Source organism: Calliopsis andreniformis, chromosome 5, assembly GCF_051401765.1.
Source record: "Calliopsis andreniformis isolate RMS-2024a chromosome 5, iyCalAndr_principal, whole genome shotgun sequence".
Taxonomy (NCBI): Eukaryota; Metazoa; Arthropoda; class Insecta; order Hymenoptera; family Andrenidae; genus Calliopsis; species Calliopsis andreniformis.
The window spans coordinates 2156027-2169202 of NC_135066.1; the positions used below are offsets into that span (position 1 = coordinate 2156027).

At 36.7% G+C, this 13176-nt stretch overlaps 4 protein-coding genes across 10 annotated transcripts; 2 read left to right on the plus strand and 2 right to left on the minus strand.

Moving 5' to 3' along the window:
- The first annotated feature begins 72 nt into the window (after nucleotides 1-72).
- On the plus strand, nucleotides 73-6170 carry Side-iii (sidestep III). The gene is made up of 14 exons (XM_076379257.1): nucleotides 73-1380; nucleotides 2610-2742; nucleotides 2826-3034; nucleotides 3215-3325; nucleotides 3405-3608; nucleotides 3678-3823; nucleotides 3903-4053; nucleotides 4117-4247; nucleotides 4321-4480; nucleotides 4561-4857; nucleotides 4925-5245; nucleotides 5341-5631; nucleotides 5703-5812; nucleotides 5895-6170. The coding sequence occupies exons 1-14, from the start codon at nucleotides 1209-1211 to the stop codon at nucleotides 6006-6008; spliced, it is 2550 nt and encodes an 849-aa protein (XP_076235372.1). The 5' UTR covers nucleotides 73-1208; the 3' UTR covers nucleotides 6009-6170.
- A 973-nt stretch (nucleotides 6171-7143) lies between these two features.
- Nucleotides 7144-9696, minus strand: Med6 (mediator complex subunit 6). 4 transcript variants are annotated; one of them, XR_013002031.1, is made up of 7 exons: nucleotides 8966-9255; nucleotides 8728-8879; nucleotides 8484-8643; nucleotides 8230-8404; nucleotides 7914-8160; nucleotides 7688-7839; nucleotides 7144-7448 (listed from the first exon to the last, which is right to left on the minus strand). XR_013002031.1 is itself a non-coding variant. In XM_076379261.1 (6 exons), exons 2-6 carry the CDS (start codon nucleotides 8753-8755, stop codon nucleotides 7760-7762), a joined length of 690 nt encoding a protein of 229 aa, XP_076235376.1. In that variant the 5' UTR covers nucleotides 8756-8879; nucleotides 9567-9696; the 3' UTR covers nucleotides 7144-7759. The 4 variants fall into 4 exon arrangements, 3 of the variants coding, with proteins under 3 accessions (XP_076235376.1, XP_076235374.1, XP_076235373.1); XM_076379261.1 differs by lacking the exon at nucleotides 8966-9255 and adding an exon at nucleotides 9567-9696 and having other exon boundaries at nucleotides 7144-7839; XM_076379259.1 differs by adding an exon at nucleotides 9567-9686 and having other exon boundaries at nucleotides 7144-7839; nucleotides 8728-9028.
- Nucleotides 9697-9714: 18 nt separating this feature from the next.
- Nucleotides 9715-11307, plus strand: Naa80 (N-alpha-acetyltransferase 80). 3 transcript variants are annotated; one of them, XM_076379263.1, is made up of 4 exons: nucleotides 9715-9847; nucleotides 10379-10498; nucleotides 10573-10706; nucleotides 10780-11305. In XM_076379263.1, exons 2-4 carry the CDS (start codon nucleotides 10386-10388, stop codon nucleotides 11124-11126), a joined length of 594 nt encoding a protein of 197 aa, XP_076235378.1. In that variant the 5' UTR covers nucleotides 9715-9847; nucleotides 10379-10385; the 3' UTR covers nucleotides 11127-11305. The 3 variants fall into 3 exon arrangements, with proteins under 3 accessions (XP_076235378.1, XP_076235379.1, XP_076235377.1); XM_076379264.1 differs by having other exon boundaries at nucleotides 9810-10296; nucleotides 10780-11307; XM_076379262.1 differs by lacking the exon at nucleotides 9715-9847 and having other exon boundaries at nucleotides 10353-10498; nucleotides 10780-11307.
- A 9-nt stretch (nucleotides 11308-11316) lies between these two features.
- Nucleotides 11317-13056, minus strand: LOC143179857 (flavin reductase (NADPH)). Of its 2 annotated transcripts, none has more exons than XM_076379266.1 (5): nucleotides 12387-13056; nucleotides 12046-12210; nucleotides 11886-11975; nucleotides 11669-11755; nucleotides 11317-11603 (listed from the first exon to the last, which is right to left on the minus strand). In XM_076379266.1, the coding sequence occupies exons 1-5, from the start codon at nucleotides 12457-12459 to the stop codon at nucleotides 11458-11460; spliced, it is 561 nt and encodes a 186-aa protein (XP_076235381.1). In that variant the 5' UTR covers nucleotides 12460-13056; the 3' UTR covers nucleotides 11317-11457. The 2 variants fall into 2 exon arrangements, with proteins under 2 accessions (XP_076235381.1, XP_076235380.1); XM_076379265.1 differs by having other exon boundaries at nucleotides 11669-11800.
- Between the last annotated feature and the right edge of the window lie 120 nt (nucleotides 13057-13176).

Here is a 13176-nt window from a genome sequence, read left to right on the forward strand (position 1 = left end):
GGACACCCCGTGTGCACAGATGCCAGAGGAAGGGGCAGGTCGTGAAGGTTCGCCGTGAATCGCAGATTCTCGCGCGCGCGCGCACGTCTGTGTATGCGTTGCGCGGAGGCACGCTACACCACCACCGAGGGCTATATATCGTACGGGAATCGAGAGCGTCGAAACACGAAGCGAGATCAGACTGACTTTCACGAAAATCGATCGGCGGTCGCTCATCGTCGTCGGGTTAGCGACGCCTGCAAACCGTTGTCCATTGCAACGACGTGGCCACGGGAATCCTGAACCCTAGCCGGCCCTCCCTTCGATCTCCTCCTCGCTGCACTACCCTCCAAATGTCGAGAGAATCCTCGTGCACGCCGAAATCCGCGAGCGTTCCTCGTAGCCTGGCTCGAGGAAGGTGGCGAGGCAGCAATCGCGAGAGGGTGATCCAGTGAAACGGTTCCTCGGTGTGTACTCGTGGCTGAAAAAATTGGACGAAATTAGTGGAGGCTCTAGAAGGGCAGTGATGTAAGGAGAGTAATAGGGAAACGTGGGGTGTTTGCACAGTGAAGGGAAAACAGTTGCGAAGGGCCTCCAGTCTGTGAGGAGACAGGGAAACGGAAGGTGTTCATAAGTAGATCTCTACAACGTGGACACGTTGAAGGAGCACCCTGACGAGGCTGAAGGAGTCCTCGAAGGTGTCCCCTTTATCGCCATTGTCGGAGCGTACCAGTGACCCAACGGCGTTTCTGCGCTCGTAACGCGACAATAATTTTAGAAACGCTTCGAAACGACCTATTGCCACTCGGGACGAGGAGTTTCCAGCTTCCTGTGTCTGTGCATATAGGGGAGTAGTCGAGGGGAATCGAGCGAACATAGTTTCCTGCGGGAGCCAGAGACAGGAAAGAGGGAGAGAGAGAGAGAAAGAGAGGATCGAATTGTTAGAGTGGCAGGTCGAGAGGGATCCGTGGAAAGGTCCTCGAAGGACTCTCGATGCACACCGCAATCGAGAGGCGGTCGGAGGTTCGCCCGAAAGCTTCTCTCGCTGGCAGGATTAATCGGTGAAAGTGTATCCTGCGCCCTGTCCCTATCTCGGGTCGGGATATCGTACGCTCAGAGGACGTCGTGCGAGTGCACGAGGCGGAGGAGGTGGGAGAAGGCCGTCTACCCCCTTGACGTGGAATGATAATAAAGGAGAGCCAGTGGACAGGTCGGCGCGGGGCGACATTATGCAAGGAGCGGATTTGAACGCACCGAGGTCACCCTTCAGACCGTTCCCCTTTGGAATGGCAGTCGGGGCGCTCGCTGAGATCGTTGTCAAGCTCGTTATCAGCGGCTACATACTCGCTGTAGTTGTCTACGTGAACGCTACCAGCCATTTGGACAAGGACGATGACATAGGTACGTGCCTGCGTCTAATATTTCCATCTCTGTGGAATGAGTAGAGTGTTTGGTCCAGGGGTCCTTAGAACGCTACTTTTAGAACAGCTCTTAAAGAAGATGTTTTAGTCGATATTTTCAAGCATTTATGGCAGCAAAATGAAATATTTTGTGAGTTGAGTAGATTAGGCACGTGTTGGCCAGACACGAGTTCGTTCAAGTCCTTAATTATTTACTTAAGTATAAATGAAGTGATTTTAAGTAGTTCGTATGTAGTATGGTCAGACAACAGTCCATCTCATCATATCCTAGAATTATAGAAAAAGAATTCATGGATTATATTATAAATTATGCACTTGTCTGACCAAACACGTGTTATATCTACTTGTGCATATACTTAAGCAAAAGTTACACAAGTGAAAACTACTTGAAATTATACTCTGAATTGCTTGTGCACATAATTTTATGAGAAGAAAAAGTAATCGTTCGCTATACCTAATATGTGCCTTCCTACTGACTTACACAGTTGGAAACTATAAATCACCAGGTTTTCAACAGCTTGTTATCTAAGCACCAATCATACCCAATAGAACTTAATTTCAGTAATTTGACGAGAAGCAATGCTTTCTATGCAGCCGTCAGTCTTAAGTAACTTCTATCCACATACTCGAGCACACGTTTAACTAAGCGCATAACTATTTAAACAGCTATTGGCGAATTTGGGTCGATAGATAACTGGTAAACGAAGAACGACCAGCAGGTACATTCTCGATATTCGCTGCAAATAGTTATCGAGATTGCTACAAGTAGCCTGTGTACGTACTACAACCCTTGAAGACGGGTCAGATCAAATACATACTTTATCCACTTAAGGGGAGAAACCACTGTGACGGATTGGAAAAATCAAAAGTTCTTTCTCTTTACTATTCTTTTCAGTTGCGCGTAAAGAATTTTCGATTGAATTAGTTCTTGCATGTCAAAAAAACACTAACTTTTCAACACTTTTTCTTCAAAGTTCTACCATTTTGTAAAACATTTTTCTCTTTTCAAATCCGTACGTGCAACTGAAGCCTTTTAGTATACGAAAATGGAATGCTTTCTCTCCTGAGGATTTGTTGCAATGGTTCCTTTGCTAAATAGATATCAGTGTACCTAAATCAATGAGAACGTGTTAGATGAAGAAGTATCAAGAGGCAGATATTACTGTGAACTAGATTGCTATGTAGAAATACGATTTTATACCCTTTCAGTCGCAACTTTCGAAGTCAGCGCCGTTCTTGGACGCACCGCTAGATTGCCTTGTGACATTGAACCGTCCACGCGAGAGGATCGCGTATACATGGTGCTATGGTTTCGTGACGATGCGGTGAAACCGATCTATAGGTACAAATTCCTTCGAACAATGTTTGCTTTCTAACGTTCCCTTCGAACAGAATTTCAATTCGATGAATACTGACCTATTCCAGCTTCGACGTGAGAGGAAGAGCGTTTAACAAGGCTCTGAACTGGTCAGACAGTACAGTGGTTGGGCCCAGGGCATATTTCGTTACCGTCACGAGACCAGCAGCTCTGTCTCTGGAAGCAGTTCAGTTGGACGACGAGGGGATCTATCGATGTCGCGTGGATTTCAAAAATTCACCCACGAAGAACTTCCAAGTGAATCTCACAGTAATCGGTACGAGTTAACGAATACTGTTTAAGATTCTATAGGATGATCTAAACAAAAATTGAACAAAAATCCAATCTAAACTTAGATTTAAGAAAATATTAAAAATATAAACGAAAATTTTAGATCATCTTGTATATAAACTAGAGAAGAAACTGTTTTAATACTTAGGAAGAAAATTGCTTTCAGTTCCACCACATCAGCTTCTGATTTACGATAGTTCCGGGGTAGAGGTGGAAGGTACTGCAGGACCATTTCAAGTTGGGGTGGAATTCGAGCTTTCTTGCGAAGTAAGGGGAGGTAATTCTGTTTTTCTTTAATTGAATCTTCTGCATTGCAATGTGCTTAGCAGAACTATCATTTTCCTTCTTGAATATAGGGAAACCGACGCCAGTGGTTAGTTGGTTAGTCAACGAGAAAGAGGTTGACAGCAGACTCGAGGAAACTGGTCGAAACATAGTTGTCAGCAAACTTAGGATACCTCAGCTGAGAAGGGAGCATCGTAATACCACTTACAAATGTAGAGCCACCAACACGAATCTTATACCTCCGCTGGAAAAGACTGTTCTTTTGGACGTTTATCGTATGTAGAAAAAGCTTAATCTCCCATTATACTAATACTCACTCACTAATATATACTTTTTTGTTTCAGTAAAACCTTTGTCAGTGAAAATCTTATCAAAACCAACGATTCTCGAGACAGAAAAAGATTACTCCATCTCATGTCAAACGATAGGGTCGCATCCTAAAGCCCAGATCAAATGGCTGGAAGGAAATGCTACTTATCGGAATGGCGAAGTAAATGACAATGATTTTCTTATTTGAAACTCGAGTGAAATATACCCCACGTATCCTCATAAGTGCTTCAATTGTTTAGGTAAACAATGGAGGTAATAACTCAGTGGTTTTGAGTACGCTCATATTTTCACCAATTCCTGATGACCATGATAAAATCCTCAAATGCCGAGGAGAGAACCCAGCACTGCCAAATGCGTATTTAGAAGACTCCTTTCAATTAAACGTAGTTTGTAAGTATCGCCAGTCATAAAATTAATATAATATAAGAATGATAATCAAGTGTTTTTCTACAGTTCCACCGAAAGTACAATTACACTTGGGTAGCACGCTAAATGCTGAGAAGATAAAAGAGGGTGACGACGTTTACTTTGAGTGCAAAGTTCGAGCAAATCCAGAGCACCATAAAATTACGTGGAGACACAACGTAAGTAGACACACTATTCCGCAACCCTTTCTTACTTTTCTACTGTTCCATTATAAAACGACACCCTTCGTAGGACGCCGTATTGACACAAAATTATTCTGCTGGAATAATTATGAGTACTCAGAGCTTAGTATTGCAAAAGATAGGCCGCGATAACGCGGGAAATTACACCTGCTTGGCGAGCAACGATCGTGGCGAAACTACGAGTCCTGTGGTGACATTAAGAGTACAGTGTAAGTATTTAGAATGAATATATTACAAAAATTGGATTGTAAAATAATGAAACCTCGTTTTCTTTTTTAAATAAACACAGTTGCTCCAGTTTGTAAAGCAAAAGAGGTAACAGTCATCGGAGCATCTTTAGAAGAGTCAGTAAAAGTACGGTGTGAAGTAGACGCCGACCCAAACGAAGTGGAATTCATCTGGGAATTCAATAACAGCGGGGAGAACTTTGAAGTCGCTCCAGCCAAATTCGATGGCAATAATGGGACGATGAGCGAACTCGTCTACACGCCAGTATCTGAAAGAGATTATGGAGCTCTAACTTGTTGGGGAAGGAACTTGATAGGGAAGCAAGAAGCGCCTTGCATCTATCAGATTATTCCAGCAGGTAAGTCCTACCTTGCAGGAATTAGTAGTTATCAATAAAAATGATATCTTATATAATGTGTTTACAGTGAAACCAAATCCCCTGAATAATTGCACAATAAAAGCGTCATTAAATCAAAGTTCCGAGATCCTCGAGGTCGAATGCGTGCCAGGATACGACGGTGGACTGAGGCAAGAGTTTCGACTAGAGGCTTATGAAGTCCTCACTGGGAATCTGAGAGTGAATGCGTCCAGTGTATCCGCAGACGTGCCGATATTTCGTATTGCCGTGGCAGATCTTCTGCCAGCGACACATTTTTATCTGGTCACATACGCTGTAAATGCCAAGGGGCGAAGCGAAGTTAGTCTTCTCGAAGATATTATGTTGAGAGACTCTGAGAAACATACAGGTAACTCTACGTATGCAGAGCACTGAATGGATCCTTCCCTACTAAAAGAAAGACGAAAGGTTCTTACCATGTAAAGAACAAATTCCTTCTTTTAGACACTGGAGTAAGTATGGTGCCGCTTATTTTGCTTCTCATCGGTTGCCTAATGGCATTCGGTGTCACTGTACTGTCGGTGATGTTGATGATGTACCGACGAAGAGGCACCACTTCACCAGTACACATTGAGCCCTATATGAAACAACCAATTATCACACCGCCAGATTCGAGGAATAACTCAATGCTCGACGTTACACATGGGGATCACACTTATTTCGTTGAGTATACATTGAAACAAGTTACAGACTACGCGCTCAACAATCAACCAGATATCATACAATCGCCACAAGGTAGAGATTGTTATTTAATTTCATAGTATATGGTTTTCTTTAACAACATGTCACATAAATGCTTCTTTTAGATCAAGAAAAGATAAAGCGTGAACCACAATTGTTTCTACCTGTAAGACCAGACACACTCTTTGCGCCCTACGATATTCACAAACAAGGACTTCAAACTAACAAATGCAGTGTAAGTCGAATTGTCTCAGTAGTAATACAAATTGTTCAATTTTGATTGTCACATCTTCACGACTTCTTAATCCTTATTGCAGTTGAATCCGTTTTCTGCAAAATCCTGGGAACCTATTAGTTTTAAAGCTGACCGTAATTTAATGAAAGAGATCATCATTGCCAATTCTATACCTGGTCCAGAAAGCTGCGTATAAGAAAGTTACTCGATTAAAAAACGAGCAAACATATCAAGAGGACCGATCTTGTCGCCTAAACAATCGTACCGTTAAGAAATAGATTAACGGACTTGAAAACAAACTGCAACTGGTCCTCTCGTCGAATTCTTGACGTGTGTCGCACAAGAAAAATGGTACGATCCGAGAATCACGACCTACTAAACTGCTTCAGGGTCGGACGTCTCGTCGATGAGTCTATGAAACGATCTGAGAACCATCAAGATGACTAGTTGCATACTAACTAAACGCTACACATGGTGTATTATTCCAAGTTTAATATATTTTGTGTCAAGTCTTAAAAAGTTGCCTTATTCCGCTACGAATTTCACCTAACATCATGACAATATCCATCTTTTCCGATTTCAGAGATACAGTTTAATTTGTTGCATGTCGATGTTTTTTAAAATTGTTAAAATAATGTATATTTAGCGTGGGTATATCGAACAGTCGTCACACAGGAACGGCCATTATTACACAGGTACGCACGAGAATAAACACCGTAAAATAAGGTCATCAGTATGATGATCCCAGCTATCAACACCACCAAGCAAATTCTTTGGCGAATCCTTTTTAAAATATATGCAACCCTTGCTTGATGCGCGGACGTTGGGCTGCCCATTAAAAAATTAGACGTTGTTACATTTGCATCAGCCTTATACGAGATATTTTTTATTTTACATTGTTTGTTCATTTCGTTTGAAGTGTCTTGCAACTCTGATCTGGATCCTTTCCTCGATGTGTATGAGGGCAATGTGTACTGGAGACAAAGTCACAGTTTTTTCCATTTGTTGCTTAAACGTTAAACTCGTGTTACATGTCATATTTTACTTGAGTATCGTGGAACCTAAGAATTTGTTGACGCACTAATCGAATGATTTTGCATTTCTCGTGTTTTAGACTCCTGATAAAATCGTCTTCGTTGTACGACTGTGCCTGCTCGCGAAATTCCTTGCCCACGTACTCGCTGCAGCATGTATTTGCGTCACATATCATAATTTCTGTGTTACATATGATTTTTCTGGAGAAATGATACGTTGGTTAATGGACAGATCAATTACAAATGAAATTCTAAAAAAAAAAGAAGAATTGGTATACCAGTATGTTTTGACACATCAACATTTTCTTATCTTTATAACCATTTTCACAAAAATTCACAGTGGAGCAATTACCATTTTTACATTTGACATCTCTGACAGAGAAATCATTCGGTTTATTGCAACAAAAGAGACGTCATGTATCGTGGTCAACTGATACTGCAAATCAATACAAAAGTTCGTAACTAAATACCTTTGCAATTTTATTCGGCAAGTGTAAAAATTATATTATCGTAACTTTTGTAGATTATATCGAACGCTATTTCTACTTCATCTCGCTTTGATCGTGCGCAAACACGTGGAAATAATCCCTGCTATCGGTCACCTAAGAAACAGCCAACAAAATGTTCTGATGTCAGCGCTCACGATAAACGAGGATGCAAAAATGCAAAGGAAGAGAGTCAATCGAAAGAGAAAAAAAAAATCAACCGAAATGTAGATAAACTCGATAATCCTGATTGTCCATGGTATAAAACGAAATGAAACTTTTATCAATGAAATAAAAACATTTGACTTATCTTCAATACTAAATTAATCTAATGATTCATCTCAATATACGCTTACTTTGTGAAATAAATGTGCCATAAAAATAAGGACCATGTATAAACCTAAATCATTACATAATTAGGATTCTTATTAATTAACTTTTGGTTTCTTCTCTGGTGGTGGTTTCATATCTTTCTTTTCAACTTTTACTTCCTGTTTAATTTCCATAGCTGAAAAAATAACAAATAAATATTATTTTTCCATTTTCAATTGTTGTAACAAATTTAATTGATTAAAAACCTACAAGACTCTATAGGCTGGTGCACTGGCTTTGGAACAGGTATTGGGAACTTGCGTATAAGTTCACCAAGCAACATATCCACTCTTTGTCGTTGAAACAGAGAGCTTGGTTCCTCACGAACAGGAGTTTCCTTCTTTGCAGACAGAGCTTTTCCATTTTTGAAATCCCAATAGTATCCTTTACTGGGATGATACCTTGAACATGAGCTGGCTTCTTCGAAAGCTGACTGTAAGTGATGCACTGTAGATAGCTAAAAATATAATTTTATAAATTATAAGTATACTTTAAATGTTTCAAGTTTTTAATAAGCACTAAATACCAATCTAGAGCTGACAACAGAAGCTAAATCAGGTGCTTGATACACAACACCTGCTATGATGTAATAATCTGCAAGCGGTACTGCTGAAGTAGGAGAATGACGATGTTGTTTTCTAATGACATATAAAATAGGTTCTTGCACATGCAATAGAATATATTCAAGTCCTGTCATATTTCTGAAATAAGATGACCAATCATTATTTCATAACTCCAAAAAATGTATATCTTTACAAAACCTACTTAAGTGAAACTTACTGCAATTGTTCAGGATTCAAACGTTGCATTTTAACAATTTCATTGTTACATGTTCTATCATAAAAGGGATTACTTCTTTCAGAAAAATAATCCATTATATTATTAGGATTTAAAACAGGGATCCATGCACTGTCGTGCCATGAGAGTCCTAAAGGATTCTCTGTCAAAACAAATAATAAGAGGTTAGAACGATTAAAATAATTTCGTAAAATTGTGAAAAAAAATTATATAATTTTTTATTTACCTGTTACTGGAGGCCTTCCTGGCAACATTTTTATTTAATAAAGTATCAGACATCAAATACTCATACACAGTACACACACTTGTTATTTCTATCTTATCAATTTATTGCATTCAACATAAACCGTCAATATTTGCAACTACAAATACATTTCTCTGTAAATTGTACTAACGTCATTATTTAATTCCTAAACGTTCTGTTTCGTATAATTAAAACATTTAAAGTGTGTATCCAAACAAACCAAATGGTTTCCGGCAATGATCAGTGGTTCTCAAATCTCTCAAAATACATACGCATTTTAGCGCTAAAATGTATAATTGATGAATTAAACTATGAATATGAATTTCACCCATCTTCTCTGAATGATAAGGACAATAATCTCCTAATCGTGTATGATTTACAGTTATAACAATGCAAGAATGCAATGCAATGTATCGTTCTGGAAATTCATTGAACGTCACTGTCAAAATAAAGAATGCAGACAGACGCCGTTCACATATAGAACAGCGGCTATTCAGAAAAATGGGTCACACGCGAAAAAAGATAGTCGCGTCTGAAAGGGAATGGGTCATGGGCAAGCCGTAATAGAACAATTTTACGCGTGAAAAAGAAATTCACTCGAATCTAACTTATTTTGCAATCCTCTTTACGCAAAAGGAATAGAAAGTCGCGAGCAAGATGAAACGTAACGCTTCGCCAAATATTTCGAGAATTTATTATTACGTTAGGAAAAACATTAAAATAGAAAATCTGTTTCCAAATGAATGGAATATTATTCCTGACAATATTTATCGTGAATGACTCATTCTGATATGTACGTATCGTTGAAAATTGATTCCTACTATTTTCGAGAACATGTAGAATCGCTACGATAAAATAATTCAAGAAGCCTGCGAGTTCATTCGAGAATACAGTCAGACAGAATGGTTATAGCCCAATAATGCTGTCGGGTGTGGTGAAAATTTTACATAACGGTGGGGATATGTTCAGCAGAAATATCGTTCCTAGCCCAAGATGACACTAATCTAAAAGCTATTTCCGCACGAGTTGCATACAGGTGAAGAGCACAGTGACCTTTAAACTGCCGTGTCAAGTTCTCATCGTCTGTAAAGAAAAAAACACGGTAAGGACATCTGCTGCGAACTATTTATTACACTTGTCGAACTGCCACTTTCTATTTTTCGATGCCCGTCAATCACAGGTTGTCGTACGTCTTTCTGTGTTTGGAATTCGGTTAATCCTGTTTTTACTTTATGAACGAGTTCTGACATCCTTTTTTTTAAATTATTTCCTATTTCATCTTTTGGCATTCAATAGATAAAGACAGATAAAATCCCCATGTTTCCAAGTATGAGTCATGCTATTGTAACATTATCAGAAAGGAGTTCTGATTTATGAAGTGGTTTAAAATTATATTATAACTTTTTCTGAAAAAAAAATAGAAATTTAAAAAAAAAAAAAAAAAAAAAAAACATTGTTTCTTTGTACTTCATACTGTATTTTTTCTGGGTAATTCTAACACATTTTAATAATTCGTTTAGAAATTATTATTCTAAATAAATGCTAAGAAAGGTATAGCTTCTTTTTGATATGCTTCTTAAGTATTTTTATTTTTCAACTGATATGTCGTTTTTAATGTAATGTACACTTGCAGAGAGATTATGACAACTATTGACAAGGAATATGCCATAGTTCCCCTTCATCAACGATTTGATTTAATTCAGGATTGTTGTGCATTACTTAATTCTGAATGGCCACGAAGCGAGTCTGCACGGTATATTAAATGAACATTTGTGACTAATAAAATGTATGTTTAAATATAAATAGTTTATTTTTGTTTTTAAACAGGCTAAAATCTCTAAATGTTTCATGCGATGAATTTCCTACATGTTTGATACTAATTAATGAAGAAGACAGAGTTCTTGGCCATTGTAAAATATCCCTAATACCCAGATTACGTCATAGTTGTTTCATACAATCAGGTGAGTTTAGTTAACTGAAGGAAAAAGTTTGAAAAAACAATAAATAGAATTTAATATGTTTTATACATTTTAGTTATAATTGACTATCAGTGCAGATCTCAAGGACTTGGATCTAAATTACTGCGTGGAGCAGAAGAATATGTAGCAAAAAAAGGAATTAAAAATGTATATTTAATAACTAAAGGTCAAGAAGTTTTTTATCTTAAAAACGGATATAAAACATGTGATCCATTTAAAGCATATGGGATTAATGATGTTGTATATTCTACTGCTGCATTTACTAAAGCAAAGCTTAGAGAGAAAAGTACACAATGTGCTGGTCCTCCACCTCCTCCAATGCCAAACTTTCAAATGCCAAAGTTTTTTGATTTAAGTGTAATAGCTCATAGAACACATATGGTAAAAAAATTATCATGCTAATAGTAAAATAAGAAAAAAATTCTCGTCTATACAAGACTTTTTCATATTCCATATGTAAATGCTTCATAACCCATATATTTATTTAGTAAATTATTTTTTTAATTATTCTTAAATACAAAATACTTTTTACTGATAACTATGTCTCATTTGTATGTCATGAAACATAAGGTATATTTGAAAATTTTACAACTCCTCAATATAACTATTCTTTATTATCCTGTTTAAAAATTAAAACTTTCTTTACTCTGAAAATGAATGATCAAGAGACATTTCCTGATACATTCTTAATTCCTGATATACCACTTAATATGTTATTAAAAAATTACAGCAATTATGAAACAGTTGCAATACCACAAACTTTTTGGTAATGTTCTGGTTGTTGAAGACTTTCAACAAGAAAAGTACCTAGATCCTGTTTAGAAATAGCACGACCAGGGGATTCATCATGTTTGACTATATACTTTGAGCTTGGTGCATCTGTAAACAAAAATAGTGTACAGATCTTGACTGAATAGCATATTATAAAATATTAATTCGAGTACCTGCTATATGAGGTGGTAATATTGCAATCCACTTTAATCCACTTTCTTTAATAAGGTCAAACATGCGTTGATGGTCAGCATTTAGATCTTTAAATATAGCAGGTACTGCTTCAGGTTTGTAAAATAAAAACGCTGCCAGGAATAAAATATTCCTAAGAAACTTCTGACAAATATTAAATACATTCTATGTAAAATATTTTATGCAAAAAATATTTACCAGATAAACAAACTGACACTAGTTCTACATTATGTGTCTTCATAGCATTTATTATATTTTTTATACCATCAGATAGTACAGTAGTTGGACCTAGAGAGATAAATGTAAAAGTATACAATTTATGATTTAGAATTATATATTTTATTTAAAATATATTCACTTAAGTCATTTCGTGTGCCAAGCACCACAACCACTGCATCTTTGTTACATATTGCATTTGAAACTTGTTCTGAATTGGTAACATCTCCAACAACAACTTTTATTTTATCTTTTAAATGAGTTGGAACCTTTGCTACGTCTCTCACAAATGCTGTCACATTTAATCCTGCATTTTGAAATTAAATAGACGGTAAAACGTACAATATAGAAATTAAAATATTAATAGCTTTCCTACTCCATTTATACATGTCAATAATGTTTATGTGAATTTCAACAGTTTATAAAGTTTTTTGTTAATCTAATCATTCTTTTACAAAGTAAATATAAGTAAAAAATGAATACCCTTGTTTACAGCGCTATTTAAGGCACATAATCCAGTATTTCCTGTAGCTCCAAATATCACTATTCGATTCATGGTAACACAATTATTGTGCAATAGATACTGTAAGTTCGTTATCAGTTCAATTCCTTTCAAATAAGAGTATGTATGGTAGAAATGCTATGTCATGTTTGTCATGTTAGTCATATCCGCTTTTGCTGATTCGTTATCTTACTGATGACACTTTATTGTATAGAACAATTAGATTTAAGTAAGGCACAAAGTCACTAGACCAACTAATTAAGCATTTAGAGGTTATTTTTTAATATCATAACCTATACATAATATTACGAAGTGTTAAACAAAAATCGATATTTTTATCGAAAAGCTCCTTTTTTGTACTTAAAACGAGAAATTAGTCTAAATATTCGAAATTATTTTAAAATTTAGTTAATATAGTAACTTCGTTCGTTAATATAGTAACTTAGATAGTAAATTTTTACTTCCTAGACACTAGATATTTTTGGTACGCATACTGCACACCATACTATAAAAACGTCCAGCGTTATTTATTGCATGAAATAAACTTTATGTTTTAGCATATATTTAGTAGTCATTTGTATATAAAGAATAAAAAATTAATTTCGTACCTTCGATTCAATTGCAGAAACTAACAAATGAAATAGTATTTGTGTAACAACTATAAACAAATTTGAAAATAATTATGTAAAACTTTATCACACTCAAACTTTTTAGAACACTATTATAAACTATTCTCTTCTGTTTTTTTTTTTGTGAATTAAAATAAATAAA